Source organism: Cucurbita moschata, unplaced genomic scaffold (genome assembly GCF_002738365.1).
Source record: "Cucurbita moschata cultivar Rifu unplaced genomic scaffold, Cmos_1.0 Cmo_Scf00019, whole genome shotgun sequence".
In the NCBI taxonomy this organism is placed as follows: domain Eukaryota; kingdom Viridiplantae; phylum Streptophyta; class Magnoliopsida; order Cucurbitales; family Cucurbitaceae; genus Cucurbita; species Cucurbita moschata.
Genome location: NW_019268535.1, coordinates 2,421,463 through 2,444,565, shown reverse-complemented (window position 1 = coordinate 2,444,565; position 23,103 = coordinate 2,421,463). Strand labels below are relative to the sequence as shown.

At 36.6% G+C, this 23,103-nt stretch overlaps 2 protein-coding genes across 4 annotated transcripts; both read right to left on the bottom strand.

Annotated features, from left to right (window-relative positions):
* Nucleotides 1-222: 222 nt before the first annotated feature.
* Nucleotides 223-2,415, bottom strand: LOC111457106 (NAC domain-containing protein 73-like). 3 transcript variants are annotated; one of them, XM_023099257.1, is made up of 4 exons: nt 2,038-2,415; nt 1,766-1,958; nt 591-953; nt 223-554 (listed from the first exon to the last, which is right to left on the bottom strand). In XM_023099257.1, the coding sequence occupies exons 1-4, from the start codon at nt 2,131-2,133 to the stop codon at nt 358-360; spliced, it is 849 nt and encodes a 282-aa protein (XP_022955025.1). In that variant the 5' UTR covers nt 2,134-2,415; the 3' UTR covers nt 223-357. The 3 variants fall into 3 exon arrangements, with proteins under 3 accessions (XP_022955025.1, XP_022955026.1, XP_022955024.1); XM_023099258.1 differs by having other exon boundaries at nt 594-953; XM_023099256.1 differs by having other exon boundaries at nt 223-953.
* A 5,011-nt stretch (nt 2,416-7,426) lies between these two features.
* On the bottom strand, nt 7,427-11,009 carry LOC111457094 (receptor-like protein kinase HSL1). Its single transcript, XM_023099241.1, has 2 exons — nt 8,276-11,009; nt 7,427-8,054 (listed from the first exon to the last, which is right to left on the bottom strand). Exons 1-2 carry the CDS (start codon nt 10,884-10,886, stop codon nt 7,639-7,641), a joined length of 3,027 nt encoding a protein of 1,008 aa, XP_022955009.1. The 5' UTR covers nt 10,887-11,009; the 3' UTR covers nt 7,427-7,638.
* Nucleotides 11,010-23,103: the final 12,094 nt, after the last annotated feature.

Here is a 23,103-nt window from a genome sequence, read left to right as displayed (position 1 = left end):
AAATAATTTAATTTGTTTATTCTCAAATATTTAAAATTGCAAGTAAATAAAAAAAAAATAGAGCAAAATTAGAGTATCAATAATAAAAAAATTTAATCCTTTTTTTATTTTCCCTTTTTTCATGGAAAATTAATGTAAACCACCTTTTATATTATTGCTTATTTATTTATTGTTCTTTTCTTTTTCTTCATCAAATCTACATGTATCTAATAACTTATTTCATTGTTATATAATAATTATAATAATTATAATTATTACCCAAAAGAAAAGAAAAAAAAAGGGAAAGAAAAGAACAAACCACCAAATCTTGGAGCTCAGAAAATATCTGTTTTGTGTGAAATTTGTTATACGGACATGTCAGAGTTTCATGTCGAGCTTTCTTTTGGTGGTGTCGGCCGGCGGGAACCGGAGGAAGGACGACGCTTCGCCGGAAAGCACTAAATTGGGCAATAACTGAGGTGGGTTGTCGGAGTTGTGGTCGAAGCTAATGAAATTGGAAGCGTTGTAATAATCCACATGGGCAGTGGAATCGGAGTGGTGGTTGGCGGCGGCGGAGTTTTTGTATTTTATTTCTGATTGGAGAAGGGCGGCGGCGGCGGCGGCGGCGGTGGCGGAGGAGTTGCACTGTCGAGGCTGAGTTTGGTAAAAAACTTTAGAGACGACCAGTTCGCCGTCTTTCTCTTCCTCGTTGGTGCCGAGATGGTACTGGTGCATGACCCAGTTGGTTTTTTCCGGCTTTCTTTGGCGGCCGTAGTTTGTATAGAGGACGAGGATTTTCTTGAAGCCTTTGACTACGCCGCCGACGACTACGGGTCGGGTTTTGCCGGTTTTGTGCCAACGGGTTTCGTTGCCTTCCTCGTCGGTATGGACTTTGCGGCGTTTTCTTGTCCCGGTCGTGTAGGCCTTTGACGGTCGGTGGAAGAAGTGCCGGATTTGCCCGTCTTTGCTCACTCCTGTCATGAAATAAGTGTTAGAAATCACGACTCTCCACAATAATATGATATTGTTAACTCTGAGTATAAGCTCTTATGACTTTGTTTTGAAGACCTCGTACCAATGGAAATAGTGTTCCTCCCTTATAAACTCATGAGTGAGACTCACGTCCAAAAATCCTCAACCATAAGCTCTAATAACATCAGACATATTTGGTTTTACATCTCGATTTTAATATATATAAGGAACGGGGACGAGAACAAGGAGCATAATTCTCGGTCTCGACTCCATTTAGCTATCAAAAACAAACTCTATGTTCCCTCCCCCATTTCACAGCAAAGTCTACCGCTAACAAATATTGTTCTTTTTGGATTGTCCCTTTCAAGTCTCCTCTCCAAATGAGGCTGTTAGAGAGAGATTTCCACACATTTATAAAGAATGTCTCGTTCTCCTCTTCATCAGATATGGGATCTCACAATACACCAGGTAGTGTACTAATGAGAGGACGCTGAGCTCCGTAACAGGTGGACACAGAGCCCGACGGAGTTAATTATGAGATCCCACATCGGTTGGAGAGAGGAACAAAACCTTCTTTACAAGAGTGTGGAAACCTCTCCCTAGTAGAAGCGTTTCAAAAACATGTAAGAAGAGTCTAAAAGGGAAACCTCAACAAAGACAATATCTACTCGCAGTGGACTTAGTTCTTTCAAGATCTATATTTGACTGATTTAAATAGACATCTCTATCGAACATAAAACGCACCATCCAAACCAAATTCCCAGACACAATTTTCGATTACAAAAAAGTTTCAAAACGTTTATGAAACAATTACCCGGAAGCTTTTGAGGGTGAGTATAACAAATCCCGTTCTCGCCTTCAAGAGTAGGAATGAACTCATCGATAAGAGGATGAAGCTTATGAGCATCAGACACAGCCGCCTTAGCCTGCAAATGCTCAAGAATTTCCTGATCCGTGGGGTCAAACTTCACCCCAGCAGGTAGTCCAGGCAGATCATGAATCCCAGCCTTCATGAATTCCAACACCAATCATTCAAGAACCAATCCAACGCAACACAATAGAAGCGATAATCATTAGAACACTAACCTGGTCTTGTAACTCAATATGAAGGCCACATGAGGGGCAGCGCAGGGCCGGCGCAGTAGAGGACTCATCATCATCGGAGCCACTACACCAAGTCATTATTGGGACCAGCTTGGGAACACTCGAACATAAGAACAAAAAGGAGGTTATGATTGGAGAAAAGATCACATAAAAAAGCTTGCTTGGACGTCAAGTTTGAATCTGTTCTTGTTCTTGTTCTTGTTGTTGTTGTTCTTGTTGTTGTTGTTCGGGTAGCTCGAGCGTCAAAGTTGGAGTGAGATTAAAGGTATAGAAGATTGAAATTTGTATATTCCAACTTAAAAACCCTTCCTTTGACTCTACTTCTCAGCTCAAGCAAGGAATCCTTCTTTTTTCATGGAGGGCTTAAAAATGGAGTAATCATAAGAATGTTGCAGGGAGAGAGAGAAGGAAGAAGAGGGTATTGTTATTATTATTATTAATAAGATGCCTAAACTATTGCCTTAGCTTAACCTACACGATTGGTGAGATTTTGGCATATATATACATATATCTTATCTCTTTGGGATTTTGCTCTATGTGCTCTTGCTTATAATGCACCTCTTCCTCTTTCCCCGTGTCGATACCTAGATACCCGACAATCGTATTATGATAAACCTCTTTTCAATAGATGGGTTCTCAAAATCTTGAGGTGGGCTTGAGCCGTTTACAAGATATCACATCTCGATACTGGGCTGTGTGTCAGTGAAGATGCTAAGCCCTGAAAGGAGTGGACAATGGATGTAGTGCTAACGAGTACGTTAGACCCTGAAGTATTATCTTACAAGGGAAGCTTGAAAGAGAAAGCCGAGAGAGGATAATATCTGCTGGGTTTGTGCCGTTACAAATCTTTATTTGAAAACTTTAATGGGGTCGTTTAAGATGTCTATTGAGCTTACGAGGTGATTAAAAATATTATTGAATTTATTATGATATTTTAATGTTTTTTTTAATAAAAATTATATTGAGAAATGAAAAATTCTTTTAATTTTTTAAATAAACATTTTAAAACTTAAAAAAATAAAACTACAAGATCTAGAAAATGTGGAAGACTGAGTCAAAGTCAAATGTGGAATTTGGCGAGTCAACTAAATGTAAGGAGTAGATGAAATTGCTAAAACCGATACTACCGTGGACTTGGCCGTATGTGAAAATTTACCCTGGCCGTCAACGTCCGTAATCTTCTTCGACAAGCCAAAGCAACCTGAAGCTTAGGTATTAAGCTTCACGAAATTTACAAAATATTATTATTATTTATTTATTTATTTATTTATTTTCTTTTTTCCGTATTTTAATGTCAACTTAAACCTAATTGGTTATTCAAATTTAAAGATTTAATTTGTTTTCTAATTTTCATCTAAATTAATATATATTATTATGTTATCTAAAAAGGAAAGTTTCTAATAATTATTTTCTTTTCTTAATAAATTTTATTATTTATTTATATTCCACAAAATTATTTAATATAATTTCAAAATTTATTGAAATTTTAAATATAGTTCAATCAATAAAAATATATATATTTTATAAGTTCAAATTTTTCGTTCAACACGTTTTTTAATCTAAAAAAAAAGAAAAAAATTTAATTGAATGTTCGGGTCGATTCAAAATTAATTTTAATTATAAATTAAATTGAGTTCGTCATCGCTTTTATTGGATGATATAAAAGATAGTTGACTTAATAATTTAGAAGCATTATGGAGCGTTTAATTCAAGGCTTAATTAAGCTTTGAAATTGAGTTTCTTATGACGATGATTCTAGAATTTAGCATAATTAATTCAAATTTTGATATGAATTTGTTTTTATTGAGCTAATTTTAACTAATTAACCTCAATTATTTCTTATAATACATAAATTAAATAAATAATGAATCATTATTTTTATTTTTCGTATGCTACTTTTTTAATATATTCAATATAATATGTGTTATAAAATTTTACATACATTATGAATAATTTGAAGCATACCTTATAATAATAATAATACATTACATAATACAAAAAATATATTGTATCTTATCGTTTTTGTAACGACCTTGATTTTCTATTTAAATCAGTCTTAACATAAAATAACGAGAAATATTTAATGTAAAATAAAATAAAACCAAAGAAAAAGATTAAAACGATATTTTAGACTAAACTAAAATCTACAAAATAAAATGCAACTACCCTAAGGTAGGTTTCATGATTTTAATGCGACGTTGCCGTCAAACGTACATGGGTGTCTTGACTTTAGAGAATAACACTCGTATATTTTAAGAAATATTTAGTAAGTGGCCCTACTGTTGGAGTCAGGAAATGCAAACACATGCAACATGAATGACACCTATCGTTTAAAAGCTTATTGTCTTAGGTGGCGTACTCATTTAGACAAGTTAGATGTGTAGTACTTCTTTACCCATGATCTACATGTATGAGCATGGGCCCTACAGGCGGGTTTGTACACCCCCTAGACCTATTAGTTGGGCTAGCTCCTCTGGGCTGTAGTCAGACACCCAGAGCTACGACGACCATCGTGCATCATGCCAAATATGATGGTCATTTCAATCTTAGAGTGTACGCGTCCGTTCTCAAAAGGGGAAGAGCTTGAGTCTTGGAGATCCATTATTTTAGAGCTTTTCTGGAAAAGGAGGAAAGAAATTTAAGTTGAAATTGTAGCCAAAATTTCTTGATTGCGACTATAGAGGGTGACTTCAGTCGACTTATGGAAGTTGACCCATTTATTTTATTTGTATAAACTCTTGTCCAATTGTAAACTCGACTCTATTGACGTGTGTCAGCATAGTATTTTAGTAGCTAATATTGACTTTAGAGTCGCATCTTACTACGATGGTACAAATTGGAGACTGTCAAGGGATCGTCATTCAATCTCTAATAATGAATTTGTCCAAATTGGTAGGAGTCTGCATCGTGCCGATATGGTTTATAGGATTTAGCCGTGAGATGAATGAACTCATAGAGCCATATGAGTGCCTTGTGGTTGTGATTAAAGGATCTCCGACTATTCCTTGGTTGTGATGTTGTTCAGGTTAGGGCAAGTGATCACATAGATAGATGAACGTTGGGAGATACGAGAGTCGCTCTCTCTTTAATGATATTGACCTTATAGGACATACCCTAAAGAGATGCCGACTAAGCCATACTAGAGAATGTCCTCAATGATATGATGAGAAACTACAATGAAATCACGCCAAAAGCACCTATGAGACGATATATAAGTGTGTGTATATATATATATATATATATATTACAAATATTTTTATTTTTGTTTTTTTAAAAAATGAAGATAGAAGATAAAATAGGGTAATTCAAAATTTGAAAAAAAAAATAATAAATTCCCATAAATGAATTGGATGGAAGTATAATATTATATTAAATAAGGGTATGGTCCCATATTTTAAAAAATAAAGACATAATTCCCTTCTCAGTAAATTAAATTATGGAAAATGACATATGAATGATAAATGGTATTTTTGTTTTGTTTTGTTTTTTTTTTAATTTTAGAGTGACTATTTAAAATTTTGAAAAATTCGAATAATATATATATATATATATATATTTGTAAATATTTGTGTGAGGTATTGTAAAGGTGTGTAAACACCTTCCTAGTAGACGTTTTTTAAAACCATGAGATTATAACGATATATAACGAGTCAAAGCGACAATATCAGCCAAAAAAAATATTAATAAAAACAAAATAAATAAATTGAAATCTCATATATAAAATTAAAATTAAAAAAAGAAAGAAAAAAAAAACGGGGGCATTAATAGAGCAGCAGGCGGACAGCGGCGGAATGGCAGACGGTGCAGGCGGCGGTGTTGTACGGTTGGATTGCACCCTCACCCTCAGGCTAAATCCTTACCACTTATAGATTTCTAATTTTCTCTCTTAAATATTCATAAATGTTTTAAATAATAAATATTTACCTAAATTAAATAAAATTATCCATCAACTTTTTATTTTATCCAACAAAATATCTTTAAAAAAAAATCAATTTTAAAAAAATAAAAAATATTAGTATTTTATTTTAAAAATATAAATTTTAATTTTTAATCGAATTTCTTTGATATCTTAAAATTTTAAAAAATTCAAAAACAATCTTTTAAAAATTAAAAAAATACTTTTTATTGTTAATACCGTGTTTAAAAAATATTTATGAATTTTCAAATATAATATTAATTATTTTGATTTTTTTTAATATTTATTATTTTCATCCAAAATTATTGTTTTTTTCAGACTTAATGTGTGTGTATATATATATATAATTTTTTTTTTAAAAAATTAATTTTATGTTTTTTAAATTAAAAATAATAATAATAAATAAATAATATTAGAAATAGTGCCACAACTTGTATGTTTCTTCTGCCCACAACCATAACTAACTGCCCCACCGAAATAAATATAAATAATAATTTATTTGTACTTTTAAATCTATTTTTTTTAATTTTTAAATATTTAGTTTTTATTTATCTTTAAAAAAATGTATTATTAATGAGAGAATATATTCCAAACTTAAAGAACAAAAATGGTATTTATTTTTATTTTTCCAAGGAGTTTACCATCATCAATAGTCCTTAGTCAGATTTCATACGAAGAACTTCATTGTTAAACGTGTTTTACTTGAAACAATTCTTTGTTAGATGATCTCTTGAGATTTTTTACGACTCTTAGAAGTAAGAAGTACGTGTCAATATCACAGGGGAATACCGGGATCATCAGTGTAACACCCCAAGCTGACCGCTAGCAAATATTGTCCTCTTTAGACTTTCTCTCAAGGTTTTAAAATACGTGTGCTAAGGAGTGATTTTTCACATTCTTATAAAGAAAGTCACAGATGTGGGATCTCACAATCCACCCCCTTTCGGGGCTAGCGTTCTCGCTGTCACTTGTTCTCCTCTCCAATGGATGTGAGACCCCCCTAATGTACGCCTCTTCGGGCGTAACGTCCTCACTGGTACTCGTTCCTCTCTCCAATCGATGTGAGATCTACAATCCACCCCCCTTTAGGGCCCAATGTCCTCGCTGACACTGGCTCCCTTCTCCAAGGACACTCAATCTACCCTCCTTTGGGTCCAGCGTCCTCACTAGCACTCATTCATCTCTTCAATCGACGTGAGATCTCACCATCCACCCACTTCGAGGTCCAATGTCCTCACTGACACTTGTTACCCTTCCAACCGATGTGGGACCCGCAATTCTTGCTTAAAGAGGACAAGATCTAGTAACAGTGAACTTGGAGCATTACGATCAGACTTCGAATCTTAGACATGGGTCGTTACATATTATGATTAAATTAAGTTATCTACCTCTGTCGGAACCATAAGGAATCCATGATGTTTGATAATTTTAATGTCATCAAAGCAGCCCCACAAGAGAAAAAAGAGTCGCATGGAAATTAATTGCCACAGAATCTCTCTTCCTTCATAAATAGTTCATAAAAATCCAAACTTTTGTGCTGTAAAACTGTAATTTTCCAATTAAAAAAACACCATTTTCACTACAATCATCATGCTGTTCTTCCCACAGATTCAGCAAACCAAACACATTTACATTCAAACCACAGTGAATTTCAACTGATGTTCATTCTATGATGCTGCTGCTGCTACACTTCCCTGATCTGAAGCATCTTCTTCGTAATAATACGGCGTTAATTTCCCATCCTTGTTGTTGCTGCTGCCTTTCATTTGGTTGTCCGCCGCGCCTACTTCTTGCAGCATCTTCACCACTTTCCTCATCGATGGCCGGTTGATGGGCAGAGGGCTGGTGCACAGCAGCCCTATGTTTAGCACTCTGCATATCTCTTCCTTGAAACAACTCTCTAGTTTGGTGTCCATCACTTGCTCAATCCCTTCTTGGTCTAATTTGAAACATACCCATTTCACTAAATCCTTCTCCCCGAACTCCGGATCGATCGGGAGTCTCCCCGTTATCAGCTCTAGGATCACCACGCCGAAACTGTATATGTCGCTCTTCTCGTTCACTCGGAGTGTGTAAGCATACTCTGCAACAACATTAGCATAACACATTTAAAATATATGATGGCTAACTGTAATAGTAGATATTGTCTGCTTTGACCTGTTACGTATCACTATCGATCTTGCGGTTTTAAAACGTTTTTGTTAGAGAGAGGTTTCCACACCCTTATAAGGAATGCTTTGTTTCCCTCTCCAACCGATGTGGGAACTCACACTAACCGTGGACAATTTTAAGCTTTGAACTAACCTGGTGCAATGTAACCGCAAGACCCCGCGATAACCGACATGGATTTCGGTCCCATCGGAGTCGAATCAATGACCTTAGCTACACCGAAATCCGCCAACCTAGCTCCGAAATCACTATCCAACAAGATATTGTTAGACTTAACATCTCGATGTACGATCGGAGGGACGCAATCGTGATGAAGATAAGAAAGCCCTTCAGCAGCATCCAAAGCAATCTTAAACCTAGTAGGCCAATCCAGCAATCCTTTTTTACTACTATGAAGCAAATCTCCCAAGCTTCCATTAACCATATACTCATAGATCAAAAGCTTGTAATCTCTAGTAATGCAACAACACCATAACTTCACAATGTTCTTATGCCTTATCTTCCCCAACGTTTCGATTTCGGCTTCGAAGCCATTGTCTTGAACTTGACCCTTCTCGACGTCGTCGCCGCCGCCACCCCCGCCCCCGCCTTCTTTCTTCATCCCTCCGAACAGTTTCTTCACGGCAACCGCCTCGCCATTGTTGAGCACAACCTTATAAACTTTACCAGAAGAGCCACTACCTATAATGTTATCTTCATCAAGACAATCCAGTATCTCATATTCACTGAAATCCAGCTTGTGAAACGACATCAATGTCCATTTCCCCTTCTCCATTTCTCTCTTAGCCAGCTTGAACTTTCGGTATCTGAGGTAAAACCAGACGACGCCGACGACGAACACGATACTCGCGAGGAAGAAGATCGAACGCAGCAACCAGAGATAGCCTTCGCTCTTCGATTCATCTTTGTTATTGCATAATCTTTCCAAATGTCCACACAGATCTGGGTTCCCCAGAAAGCTGTTTCCGTAGTTTCCTTTGGCTAAGAACGGCGGAAGCTCACCGGACAACCGATTGTTTGAGAGATTCAGGAGATTTAGATTCAAATTCTGTAACCCATTTGGGATATTGCCGGAAAATTGATTCCCAGATAGATCGAGGTAATTAAGAACCGGCAAAGCGCCGATTTCTTCAGGGATTTCGCCGGAAAATTCATTGTTTGCTAAATTGAGTTCGTTGAGATTCCTCCAGGATTTGATTCCATTGGGAAGTTCTCCAGAGAGATCATTATTTTGAAGATCCAAACTCGAAAGCTTCCTGAGATTCGCAAGATTTTCTGGTAAAGATCCATTGAGTTTGTTATCAGTCGCTAACAATTTCACAAGATTCTCCAGCTCCCCAATCTCCGCCGGAATCATGCCGGTGAAGTTGTTCTTCGAGATAATGAAAATCGAAAGGTTCTTCGCAGTGGCAATGTCATCGGAAATTCCCCCGGAAAACGAGTTGCTCACTAGTTCGAATAGATAAACATGTGGGAGCCCCCAAAATCGCGGCGGAACCTCGCCGGAAAACCGATTGTAACCCAATCGGACTCTTGTTAAACTCTCGCATCCACCTAAACTCGCCGGAAGCTCCCCGGAAAAGTTGTTGTTGATCATTAGAAGCTCCTCTAACTCGCCTTTCTCACACAAATCCCCTGGGAGTTCACCGGAAAACTGGTTGTCGGAAACATCAATCCATCTCAACGGCGAGTTCTTCCCAAGATTTCGCGGTAACTCGCCGGTGAGCCGGTTACTGAACAGTCTGAGTTCATACAAGCCCGGCGAGTTCGCAATGCTTTCCGGTAACGTTCCCTCGAACTTATTCTCATAGAGATTGAGACTCTCAAGCGGCAACCGACACAACTCATCCGGAATCACTCCATTTAAACCGTTCATCGATGCATCAAACAGCCGTAATGAGGTCAGATTCGAAAACCCAGAAGGCAATTCCCCTGTTAACGAGTTGTTATACAGCTCAATCTGAACCACACTACTCAACTCCGTCAACGATTTTGGAATAGGACCATAAAGATTATTCAACGCCAAGTCCAAATCGGTCAGCCGTTTCAACCGACCAAGAGACGGCGGAATTTCCCCAATTAAATTACATTGAGTCAGCCAAAGCACTTCAAGATTCGTCAAATTCCCAAACTCCGGCGGGATCCGACTCGGCGCAAATGGGTTGTACGACAGATTCAACATCTTCAACGTTGTAATGTTACCGAGAAACGCCGGCATCGGTCCATCGAGAAGATTATAAACCAGAGACAGAACCTCCAACTTTCGAAACAGAGCAAAACTCGGCGGAATGTCGCCGGAGAAGTTATTCCCAGTTAAATCCAAATACCGGAGGTTGGGGAGATCAGAAATGGAAGTGGGTAGCTCGCCGGTGAGGAGATTCTGAGAGAGGTCGAGATGCTGGAGACTAGAACACTCGGAAATAGTAGAGGGAAGGGTCATGTTGATGGAATTATTGTAGAGAGAAATGGAAGAGAGATTCTGGAGACGGCAAAGAAGGGAAGGAAATGGGCCGGCGATGTTGGTGTTGGAGAGGTCGAGGGAGTGGACGGAGTTGGTTGTGGGGTCGCAAGAGACGCCGAACCAGGAGCAGGGAGTGTCGTCGCGGTCGTTCCATGAGCGGAGGGCGGAATCAGGGTCGTCGAGGGAGAGCTTAACGGTGTGGAGATAGAGGCCTTCTTGGGAGAGGGAGAGGGAGAGGAGAGAAGGGTTTGAGAGGAAGGCGGAGAGGAAGATAAGGAGAAGCATGGTCGGAGCTTCTCCGGTGGGTGTGTGAAATGGGCGTGTTGTTGCAGAGTTTCAGAGATTCAGAGCGCCTCCTGCTCAGACACAGAGACAGCTGCCATGGAAGAGAGCTTGAAGAAGAACAATTTAATTTTAAGGACATTCCCAGAAGAGAAAAAAAATTAAAAATTAAAAGTTCAATTATTATTTTTTAATGGGTAAATTTGAAAAGTGACAAAAATTTAGTTAAAAAAAAAAAGATAAAAAAAGAAAGTACACAGTAAAAAAAGATATATATATTTAAATTTAAAATATTTTTTTTATATATTAATTGTTTCGTTATTTTTAAATTTATGGTCAAATATTTATAATTTTAAATTTAACCAAAAGTATATTCATTTAATATTTATATTTCACCATAAAAAGAATATATTTGAAAAAATTTCAAATTCAGGCCCATTACATTTCATATTATTATAAATTAACCTAAAATAAAAGAAATATTTATAGCTGTTGTAAAGTATTTATTATTTTAAACTAAATAAAAAATGTAACAGGTCGAGCATCTTCACTGGCACACCGCTCGGTATCCACCTCCTTCAGATCCCAGCATACAAGTCTCAGTCATTTGTTCTAGTCTCCAATCGACGTGGGATCTCACAATCCACCCTTTTTGGAGCCCAACATTCTCGCTGGCACACTACCTGATGTCCACCTCCTACGACGCCCGCCGTTCTCACTGGCACACGGCTTGGTGTCTATATCTAATATCATTTCTAACAATCCAAGCCCACTGTTAACAAACGTGTTTTAAAACCGTATCTTTCATTCCCCACTGCTGCCTCCCGTAGGAGTCTGGGTCGTGTCTCAGTCCCAGTGTGGCTGATCATTCTCTCGGACCAGTTACTGATCATCGCCTTGGTAAGCTATTGCCTCACCAACTAGTTAATCAGACACGAGCCCCTTCTCGGACGGATTCCTCCTTTTGCTCCTCAGCGTACAGGGTATTAGCAGTCGTTTCCAGCTGTTGTTCCCCTCCCAAGAGCAAGTTCTTACGTGTTACTCACCCGTCCGCCACTGGAAACACCACTTCCCGTCCGACTTGCATGTGTTAAGCATGTCGCCAGCGTTCATCCTGAGCCAGGATCAAACTCTCCATGAGATTCATAGCTGTATTACTTATAGTTTCCTTGTTCATAGACAAAGCTAATTACTTTCAAGATTTTAAAACACGTCTGCTCGGGAGCAGTTTCTACACCCTTACAAAAAAAAATGTTTCCTTTCATTTTACCATTTAAATTTTACCATCAAATTTTATATTTTAAAATCTTTTAACACAATGTGCATCCCACGTGTCTTTCAACTATTATGTCGTAAAAATATTAAATATATATATATATATTACTCTTATTTTTTTATTTACTTGTAATTAAAGAAAAAGTACTATAAATTTTAAAATTTTAAATTTGACTAAAAATTAAATATATATTTGTAAGAAAAAATGAAATTTAAAAAACAAAAAAAAAATTAAATGTTTATAAATTGGTGTATTAAAAGGGGGAATGAAAGAGGTGGGACACGTAGGATGTGGAAAGGAGACCAGCGCGTGGATGTCGTTCACATCAGGAAATAATTAAATCTGACCGTAGGATCATGAGGGTGCTTGGTAATGATCGGACGGCTGACATTGCACTCAATTACTATTTTGACCGATTAAAGTCTATCCGTCCCTCTATTTATTCTCCCTTCCCATGCGTCCTTTTCCTCTCTACTTTTTTTCCTTTTTTAAATCTTTAATATTGTCTTTTATATGTTTCATTTCTTTTATTTTTTTTTTTAAAAAAATCCATTTATTAAATAATTTAGCTAACTTTAAAATTTGTAATAATTTAAATAAATATTTTTCTAATTATTGAAATTTATGGCCGAGTGAAAATTCTCGAACTCTCACTTTATTTTTAACTCTATCTTATCGTGCTCAAGTTTTGGAGATGCCCGATCGAAAATTTCTAACCCTACGTAAAAATGTTATTTGTCGTATTCAGCAAGCGATATTAAGAGGGTCAAAAAGCTATTGATCAGTACTTTTGGTATATTTGACTCGAACAGTCATTTTTTTAGGTGAAAATTAGAGTCGGGATAGATTTTAGGGTTAGGTGAGAGACGATGGTTGTATTTCCATTATGACCATATTGTACAAACATTAATGAAATTTTATTTTCTTTTATGTCATAAGCATGCTTGGAGTTAAAGCTATTTTGAAGAAGAGAAAAAAAAAACACATAATTACTCATTATATTGGTAAATTTCATGATGAATAACTACCTTTTTTAACGTCTTTTATCTTTACTCTTTTGATAAATATTTTTTATCGTCATTGTAATAGTTTTATCTATAAGTAATGTTGGTTCGAATATGAATGAATTGAGACCACATCTAAATGAACGTGATTATCTTTTTTTTAGTGACTGAATTATAGGAACTTTATAATCAAAGATGAACATGCGTCGCTCGAGTAAAAGAGGAGTACATGAATGAATTGATACCAAATCTCAACGGGAGTGATTCTGAAGATATGATGGCTAGAAAATATTTTTTAAAAATTGATAGTTACTACCTATAAAAACTGAACGTATCTTTTTATTTGATGACTTGATCATAGAAACTCCAAAGTTAAACGTGTTTGAAACCGTGAGGCATGTAAGTGAAAATAAAAATGCTATAAGAATTTGAGTTGGTTCGTAGGGATAGTCCACTGATCAAATTCATTAAAGTTCGTTTAATCAAAGCAAGAAATACTCAGTCCCTCAGTCGGTATCGTGAGATGCCACATCAGTTGGAGAGGGGAATGAAGCACTCCTTATAAAGGTGTGGAAACCTCTCCCGAACGCGTTTTAGAATCGTGAGACTGACGATGATACGTAACGGGTTAAAACAGACAATATCTGCTGTGATATTTCAAATTAAAAAACTAATTATAATTGATATTAATATGATGTTGGTCCCTTGGAATGTGAGTGTGTGGGATTATTTAAAATTAATATAAAGACAAAAGGGAACATAAAACATTATCATCAATTTCAAAACATAAAAAAATAATAAAACAATTACTCATCAGTTCATTACTAAGGTCTGTCCATAATGTTTGTCTAATTGTCGTCACCAGACATATGGATTCATTTTATTTTAAAACCAAATAAATGTCTTTTTTTTTTCCTAATTTATTTAATGCGAAAAAAAAAATAATTGTGTGACACCAAAGTAAAAGGGAGATACATGAATGAACCGATACCACGTTCAAACGAGAATGATTTTGATGATATAACGACTAAGAAAAATTTAAAAGAATTGAAAGTTACTGACTATACTGTTAATAATGCACCTTCTTGGTAAGAATTCAGACTCACCTCCTCGAGTTTTTAAAGCGCGTCTACTATGGAGAAGGTTAAGCTCTACTCTAACCAGTACTTCACACTGTCCCGTGACTAGATCTGATATCATTTTGTAAAGTCCAAGCTCACCACTAACAGATATTGTCTTCATTCAGCGAATTTCTCCTCAAAATTTTAAAACGCGTCTTTCAGAGTTAAGCAACGGAACTGGTACTCATCTAGATACTATTCTCTCCGCCAGAAAAGCTACCACACCCTTATAAGAAATAATTCATGTATTTATTTATTTTTTATAGTAATTCAACACTTATATTAATTCAATTTAATAATTTAATATAAAATTAAATTGAATTATAAACGGAGAGAATTATTTTTTTAGGGAGAAAAAAACAGGAAAAGAATATTACCTATTTGGGATAAATATAGAAAATCAGAAAAGAATCTGAGAGAAAAGATTTGGAGAAGCTACGGAAAAGTAGGATGGAGAAAAATATATTTTATATATATTATTATTATTTTGGACACATTTTCCAAAGAGAAAATGTTTTGAAATAAATAATTTAATAAAATTACAAACTAATATAGAATTATTACGACTCGGCCACCGAGAAATAAAGTGCACCTGGTTGTTATAGGTAATAACTTTTTAATTTTTTTTAAAGCATTTCTCAGTTATTTTATTATTCAGGATCACTCTTGTTTAAATGTGATTTCAGTTCGTTCATGTATCCCTCATTTACTGAGGCGTCACAGTTTTCTCATTGTTGGCTAAGTGAGGATAGAGACGGGGATTACGTTTTTCATCTCTACCCCCACTCTAATTATTTCATTATTATTACTACTATAACGACAACAATAAGTTATTAGAGACTGTGTGTAACATTAAAATTTGATTTTTTTGAAAATTATGTTGGTAGAACATCATGTCCATTAAATAAGAGAAATTCTTGCAAAAACAAAAAGAAAATTTATGAATATTAAAATAGGTGGCAAGAACGGATGTGAAGAAGACTTTCCTGTTCTTGCATCGTCTCGTTGACATCTCCAACTATGATACGTCAATTACTAAAATAAAATTCACATTAATTAAACAAACAAACCCATGTGAGATTGTTGTTTTTTTCAAACTCGAACGAGTTAGACCCACAAAATGAAGAAAAGTTCACATATAACCCAAGATTTTTGATACTCATAGGGAAGAACAAGCAGTATTTATCATATAATGATTCCAAACTTGCTTCAAGATGTTTGAGTTTAAAGGATATGTAAGCATCCTAAATGCTAATGAAAAGATTGAAGTTGAGAGATTTGATGCCAATGAGATGAGGTTGCTTTTCAAGAATCTCAACCTAACCCATAGTTTAAAATATATATATATATATATATATATGCAAAGGCGAAAAGACGAAAAGACAAGAGTGGTCTAAGGGCTGCTAGAGGAGGAACTGTTCTTAGAGTGATCGTATACGTAATGATGGCATATCAGTAAGCCTTGTTGAATCAGTAAGCAGGCGGGCCTAGTCCAGCTGCTCTCTAATCTTGTTGGAATAACCCTTGTGAACGTAGGAGCTCTAAGCCTATCAAAAACTCTCTGCTCTTGACTTACCGGTCCCCTGGTCCGATGAGCTATTAAGTGAGCTAACGAAAAGGAGAGTTTTTTTTTTTTTTTTCAGTATTTAATAAAGTAAGCTTAGTTATATCGTAAATTGGTCCTTGTCATTTGAAGAAATTTAGAATTTTGTAACTACCCAGATCCACTGCTAGCCGATATTGTCCTCTTTGTCTGGGTTTTCCGTTTCGGACTTCCCCTCAAAGCTTTAGAACGAGTATGCTAGGGGAAGATATCCACACCCTTATAAAAGGTGTTTTGTTCTCCTCCCCAACCAATGTGGGACATCACAATCCACCCCCCTTCGGGGCCTAGCGTCCTCACTAGCACTCGTTCGTTTCTCTAATCGATGTGGGACTGCCACCAAATCCACCCTCTTTGGGGCCTAGTGTCCTTATTAACACACCACCTCATGTCTACTCCCTTTGGGGAACAACGAGAAGACTAGCACATTGTCCGGTGTTTCGCTCCGATACCATTTGTAACGACTCAGGCTCACCACTAGCAGATATTGTCCGCTCTGATGTGTTTTAAAGCTTTGAGGGGAAGCCCGAAAGGGAAAGCTCAAAAAGGATAATATTTACTGGATCTGGATCGTCACAAATTTAGTCCCTATAATTTTTTTAACGTTGGAATGAGTCTTTAGAATTTGCTAAAATTCACCTAAGTACTCTCTGTAGTATAGACTATTTATGAAGTTTTTTCCGATCACAAGGACAAAATTCTAAATTTTAAATTTACAGGGACTAAATTCTAACTTTCTCGACCATATTTATGATTTAAATATATATTCGCTATTATTATTTATTATTTATTATTTTTTAATGTTTAAATGTTGACCATGTCATTTCTAATGAGTTCAGAACCATTGTTTCTTTTTTTTTTTTTCAAAAAGCATTTTGGAATACTTTGATTTATTAAAAGTTAAATATGCTTCGCTTAAAGTATCATTTTGATCTATGATACCTTAAGTTCTCGTGTTTTATGTTAGCTCACCAAATTTAGTTCAATTAATAATTACTATCGTTGGTTTGAAGTTAATTTTTATCCACTAAAAAAAACTAATTTTAAGATTTTAAAAAATCACGAGAATTGAATTTAAATACTTGAAAGTATAAGGACTATAATGATATGTTTGAGTCTATAATGTTTTGGGCATTTTTTCAATTTTATTTTTATAATGTTTCAATTTTTAAGCATTTTTGTGAGATCCCACGTTGGTTAGAGGGGAACGGAACATTTCACATAAGGTACGAAAACCTCTCCCTAGTAGATGCGGTTTAAAATTATGAGGCTGACAGTGATATGTAACGAGCAAAAACGGACAATATCTATTAGCGGTAGACTTGACCTGCTACAAATGGTATCAAGGTCAATCACTAAACGGTGTGCCAGCGAGGATATTGGGCCCCCAAAGAGAGTGGATTGTGAGATCCCACGTTAGTAAGTAGGGGAAAGAAGCATTCCTTATAAGGGTGTGAAAACCTAGACACATTTTAAAACCGTGAGGCTAATGACAATACCTAATGGGCTAAAGCGAAAAATATTTACTAGCAGTAGGCTTGAGTTATTACAAATGGTATTAGAGTCAAACACCAGACGGTGTGCCAGCGAGAACGTTGGAGACCACTGAATAGGTGGATTGTGAGATCCCACATTAGTTGGAGAGAGGAACGAAATATTCCTTACAAGGGTGTGGAAACCTTTAAACTATGAGGCTGACGGAGACACGTAACTGGCTAAAACAAAGAATATCTATTAGCAGTGGGCTTGAACTGTTACAATTTTAATAATATTGACAACGAGTCGTTAGATCTTATGCTACACTTTCAAGCGAACGAGTGAGCGGGATTATCGAAATTTGATTAAGAAAATGAAAGTATAATAGAGAGGAGGGAAAAGGGTAGCAAAAGAGAAGCATATAGACTAGAAAAAGGTAGGGTTTAAAAGAGAAAAGGTGAGGGAAAGTAATGAGAGTGAGGCGCATCAAAGCAGGCGGAGGAGGGTTCAATTGATATCTACATAGGGCATGATGAGCAATGTGTTGGCCTTTTCAGCCATGTGTAGTGATGATCCTCATGCAATACAATGCCAAAAGGCATGCCCTTGCCTTGCTTCTTCCCCCAACGCCCCAACCATTCATATCATTCTTTGTCACTTTCTTCATGTAATTCTGTGTAATCCATGCTTTCCCTTTCGCCTTTTCTTTTCATCTCAATCATTCAATCGGCTATCTTTAGTAGGTAGGTATGCAATCACGTGCAACATGGTTGTATGGTTCTTAGTGTGATTTACTCTTCAGCTAAAATCACCAAATTTCTTGAGCCAATGTTAGTTTGATCCTGCTCGTTTAGGTCTGGTTTCATCTATGATGTTTCATGATATCATAATTAGAGCATATTCAAGAATTAACTTTCAAACTCTCATGATTGATCCAAAAAGGCTCCGAGTATATTAAATTAGCCAAACAGTGACTTTATTGACTTCAAAGACTTCCAGATATGTCAAAAAGGGCTTTAAGATGATCTAAAATGGTTTACGGTGTCTATAATTTAAATTGAGGCGTTTAAGCTGAATAAGTTGAACTGGGGTTAAAATTCGGCTGGTGGTTGTGCAGGAAACGACTAGTGGTTGGCTTGAGGGAGGCGGTTAAAGAGGGAGTCACAAGCAAGTCGAGGCTAGAGGGTGTGTAAGCGAGTCAGGTGCGGCCGAACGTGTAGGCTTACACTCTAGGCTAGGCGACTGGGCTGTAAGTTACTCGACCATACGCCAATCAAGCTAGACTGCTAATGTACGAGTGATGATGTAGTTTTGGTTCCAAAGCTGTGGTTCGAGCAGTTGGTTCGTTCTATTGGCCTCGAGGCTAAGGTTTGGGCAATGGTTCGATTTCTGAACTCTAGGTTTGGATCCAAACCAATTTTCTTCTCCTTTTCCTCCTTTTTGGCTTTGGTCACTTTTCAAAATATATATATATTTAAGGCAAATCTAAAGAAAAAAAAAAACTTTTTTTTGGTAATGACCTACTTGAAGGACGATCTTTCTAAAATACAGCAAACAACATAGCAATTATTTGAGGCTAGTACAACTTAACTCACAATTATACACTATGGACGAGAGAAATTAAAAAATTTATTTTTCACGAGATATTAAATAAAATTTTTCTATCAACATACCTAACTATTTAAAACGAGCATACGCTTTATAACAAGTCCCATCAATCACCAACTTTATAAACCAATTATCGTGCAAACTCTAACTCACGATCACTCGAACGTGTGCATGGGCTTAAGTGGAGACGATTTAGTGTTTTGTGACCATTAATGGAAAAAAAATATATATAGACAAATGTAGGGGCATTTAAGTAAATAATGAAAACTTGATTTTGATAGGCTACCAAACATGAGACATAGACATTGGATTTGTTTGTATATCTTAGATTCAAATCTTGTCATTTCCACCCTTCAAAACTCTTTATTTACCTTTCTACCCCTTCAAAACTCTTTATTTACTTTTCAAAGAACGGTCGATAAAATGTTGATATAATTAAATCTACAGTAACCCATTAACCGAAAACTTATATTTAATTAAAAAAAAAAAAAAGAAAAAAAAAGTCGATTTATATTAATTTGTGATATAGATGTGACTGAGAGTGGTCCAAATAGAAAGAAAGGGTAACTCGAAGGACTTCTTTTAATTTCTTTAATGATGTGCATCGAAGTACTTTATATTATTAAAATATGCGACAAAAATTAAAAATAAAAGGGAATTTAAATTTTTATTAGATCTTAGAGGCATGAAAATGGGTGGGGCCAATGCCAATGGGGATTTTATGTTTTCAAACTTTGAGGCACAAAAAATGGGACCAAATTTCATTATAATAACTTTGATTATTTTGAAAAAGGGAACAGTGTTAGCCAATGGTGGCTCCAGCCCATTTCACCCTGTTCCTTCCCACAATCATCATATAATGTTTTAGCTCGATAAGCTGCGTCTTGACTCCGTTACATACCTACACGAGGGGACGGGTAAAAAGTAATTTTAATCATAAATTTTCGTGTTTTTTGTTTATAGGAATGTCTGTTCGTATTGGTATTTTATTAATATGGGTCAAATGATCTCGAGAATAGGAATGTTAAGAAGTAGTTTAAAGAAGTGTTTGTGTGATGTCCCACATTGGTTGGAGAGGAAAACAAACCACTATTTATAAAGGTGCGGAAACCTTCCTCTAGATGACGCGTTTTAAAGCCTTGAGGGGAAGCCTGGAAGGGAAAGCCCAAAGAGGACATTATCTGCTAGCCGTGGATTTGGGCCGTCACAAATGGTATCAATGCCAGACACCAGACGATGTGTCAGCCTTCTCGCTGTTCCCCGAAGGGGGTAGACACGAGGCGGTGTGCTAGTAAGGACACTGGGCCCCAAAGGGGGTGGATTTGGGGGCGGTCCCACATCGATTGGAGGAAGGAAAGAGTGCCAACGAGGACGCTAGGCCTCGAAGGAGGGTGGATTGTGATGTTCCACATTGGTTGGGGAGGAGAACAAATGGGGTTGATTGGAGGAAGGAAAGAGTGCTAGCAAGGACGTTGGGCCCCAAAGGAGGGTGGATTGTAACGTCCCACATTGGTTGGGGAGGAGAACAGGTGGATTGTGACGTCCCACATTGGTTGGGGAGGAGAACAAACCACCATTTATAAGGGTGTGGAAACCTTCCCCTAGAAGATGCGTTTTAAAGCCTCGAGGGGAAGCCCAAAAGGGAAAGTCCAAAGAGGATAATATCTACTAGCAGTGGATTTGGGCCGTTACAGTTTGTCACTACTTTTGCTATTCAGTGTCGAATCTAAATTTTAAATCCTAATACGAATTCTTAGCTTAGCATGGGATGTTGATCGTTTTTTTTGTAAAAAATTTTAAATTGAAAAATTAAAATAAACTCGATAATGGGTTTATCCTCTCATCTCTCCTACTATCATATATTATTATTGAGGATAGACCTAGGAGATTCCAAGAGATTTTTTCTTTCTTTTTAATACAAAAAAGGTGAGTTATAATTTTTTATATAAATATTTAAAAAAAATAATAAATTTATCTTTTAAAAAGCACATGTGAATTGTACATTTATTTATTTAAATTTTTCAAAAGTAATCATCATACTATGATATGAATATTGGATATTGAGGTATGTTATTATTAAACATGGGATGTTGTTGTACCATTTTAATTCCTCCATTTTATTAAATGTTCCATATCTTATACTAAAATTATTCTAATATTCATGATTAAATACACTCTATTGTTTATAAATATGTGGGACCCACATCAAAAACTAAAAAAAAATATTATTGAAATAAGCTAAATTAAAACATTTAAAAATATAAAATTTGAATAAGTTAGATAAGTTAGATTAAAATCATATAAATGGACAAATAAATTATGAAAAGTACTAAAGAAGTGACAAAATATGAGATTTGGTTAGGCTTAACCATATGTTTTATTGATACTAATGAAGTGTCAAAATCAAAGGGCAATTCAAAAATTGGGTAAAAAAAAAAAAAAAAAAAAAGTAATTTTGAACAAAGAAGAAAACGAAAGATTTTGAGCCTTAAAAGAATCCAAAAACCTTGATGGGTAAGGGTAAGTGACTAACTGATGGATGGCTCTACTACGACAGCACGAGAAGCACGAGAAACAAGTAGTATTCTGTCTTTTCATCGTTGGCAGATATTGTTCTCTTTGTGCTTTCTCTTTTGGAGTTTGTCTCAAAGTTTTTAAAACGCGTCTGTTAGGTAGAGATTTTCACACCATTATAAAGAATGTTTCGTTCCCCTCTCCAATCGATGTGGGATCTTACAATTCACTCTCTTTCAGTACCAGTGTCGACGGATGTGGAATCTAACCTATGATTGTATAAAATGAAAGCATATAAAGAGTAGGTGATGATGACCACTTTTGAGCTTGCCAACTAGTCCTTAAATTGAGGGAAAAGTGGTAAATGCAACAAACAAACTCATTGCTAATGAAGCCTAAATCAGAAAGGGCAACCTGACATCAAAATAAAGTTTGGAGGCTATCAATTATTAGCATTCAAAGAGAGAGAAAGGGAGAAAAAAGGAAGAATGTCCAGATGAATATTTCAACATGCTTTTGTGTGTGCCAAAAAAAGGATGGTCACATTCCAGATGCAATTGAGACAACTCATCATCACATTTCTCACACCAGATATCTATAAGGATGTTGTGAGTTGAAAGCTTTGTACATAATCACTCAAAACAGGAAAGCCACAAACCAACCAACACAGTTAATAATTGCAAGTGGTAATATTGTCAAAATCTTCATCAAAAAAAGGGGAGGAAAAAAAAAACAGAACAAAAAAGATAAAGATTGTGAGATTCTATAGCAATTGCAGAGAGGAAGGAGTGCCAGCGAAGACGTTGTGCCCTGAAGGAGGGTGAATTGTGAAATCCCATATTGGTTGAGGAGGAGAACGAAACACCATTTTAAAAGGATTGTGAGATCCCATAGAGATTGGAGAAGGAACGAATGCCAGCGAAAATGTTGGAGATCCCATAGCGATTGGATAGAGAAACGAGTGCCAGCGAGGACGCTAGACCCTGAAAGAGGGTGGATTGTGAGATCCCACATCGGTTGAGGAGAACGGAACACCCTTTATAAGAGTATGAAAACCTCTCTCTAGTAAACGAATTTTCAAAACCTTAAAGGGAAGCCCGAAAGAGAAAGTCCTAAGATGACAATATTTGCTAGCGATAGGCTTGAGCCGTTAAAAAAAATCTTGGGAGTTCCTGGTTGGGAGTTCCTGGTAAGGGAGAGGCACATGACTGCATAATGAGGGCCTCCAACTCCCACTACCATTGAGTCCCTGTTGCAACCACCAAACACTAATGGCTAGCTTGTGGTGGTCAACTTGGTAAGGTTTAAAGCATGTTATAAGAATGGCCAATTAAATCCACGCCTCATGTTTTAGATATCAATTATTCCATTGGGTAATAATTTGACAAACAGATAGATGGCCCATAACTTCTTCCTCCCTAGAATGGATAAATTAGAGCTACCTAACCATTGGGACCAAGTTCCTTAATGTGCTTGTCATTAATTATTCCCCAACCCCCCCCCCCCCCCCCCCCCCCCCCCCCCCCCCCCCCCCCCCCCCCCCCCCCCCCCCCCCCCCCCCCCCCCCCCCCCCCCCCCCCCCCCCCCCCCCCCCCCCCCCCCCCCCCCCCCCCCCCCC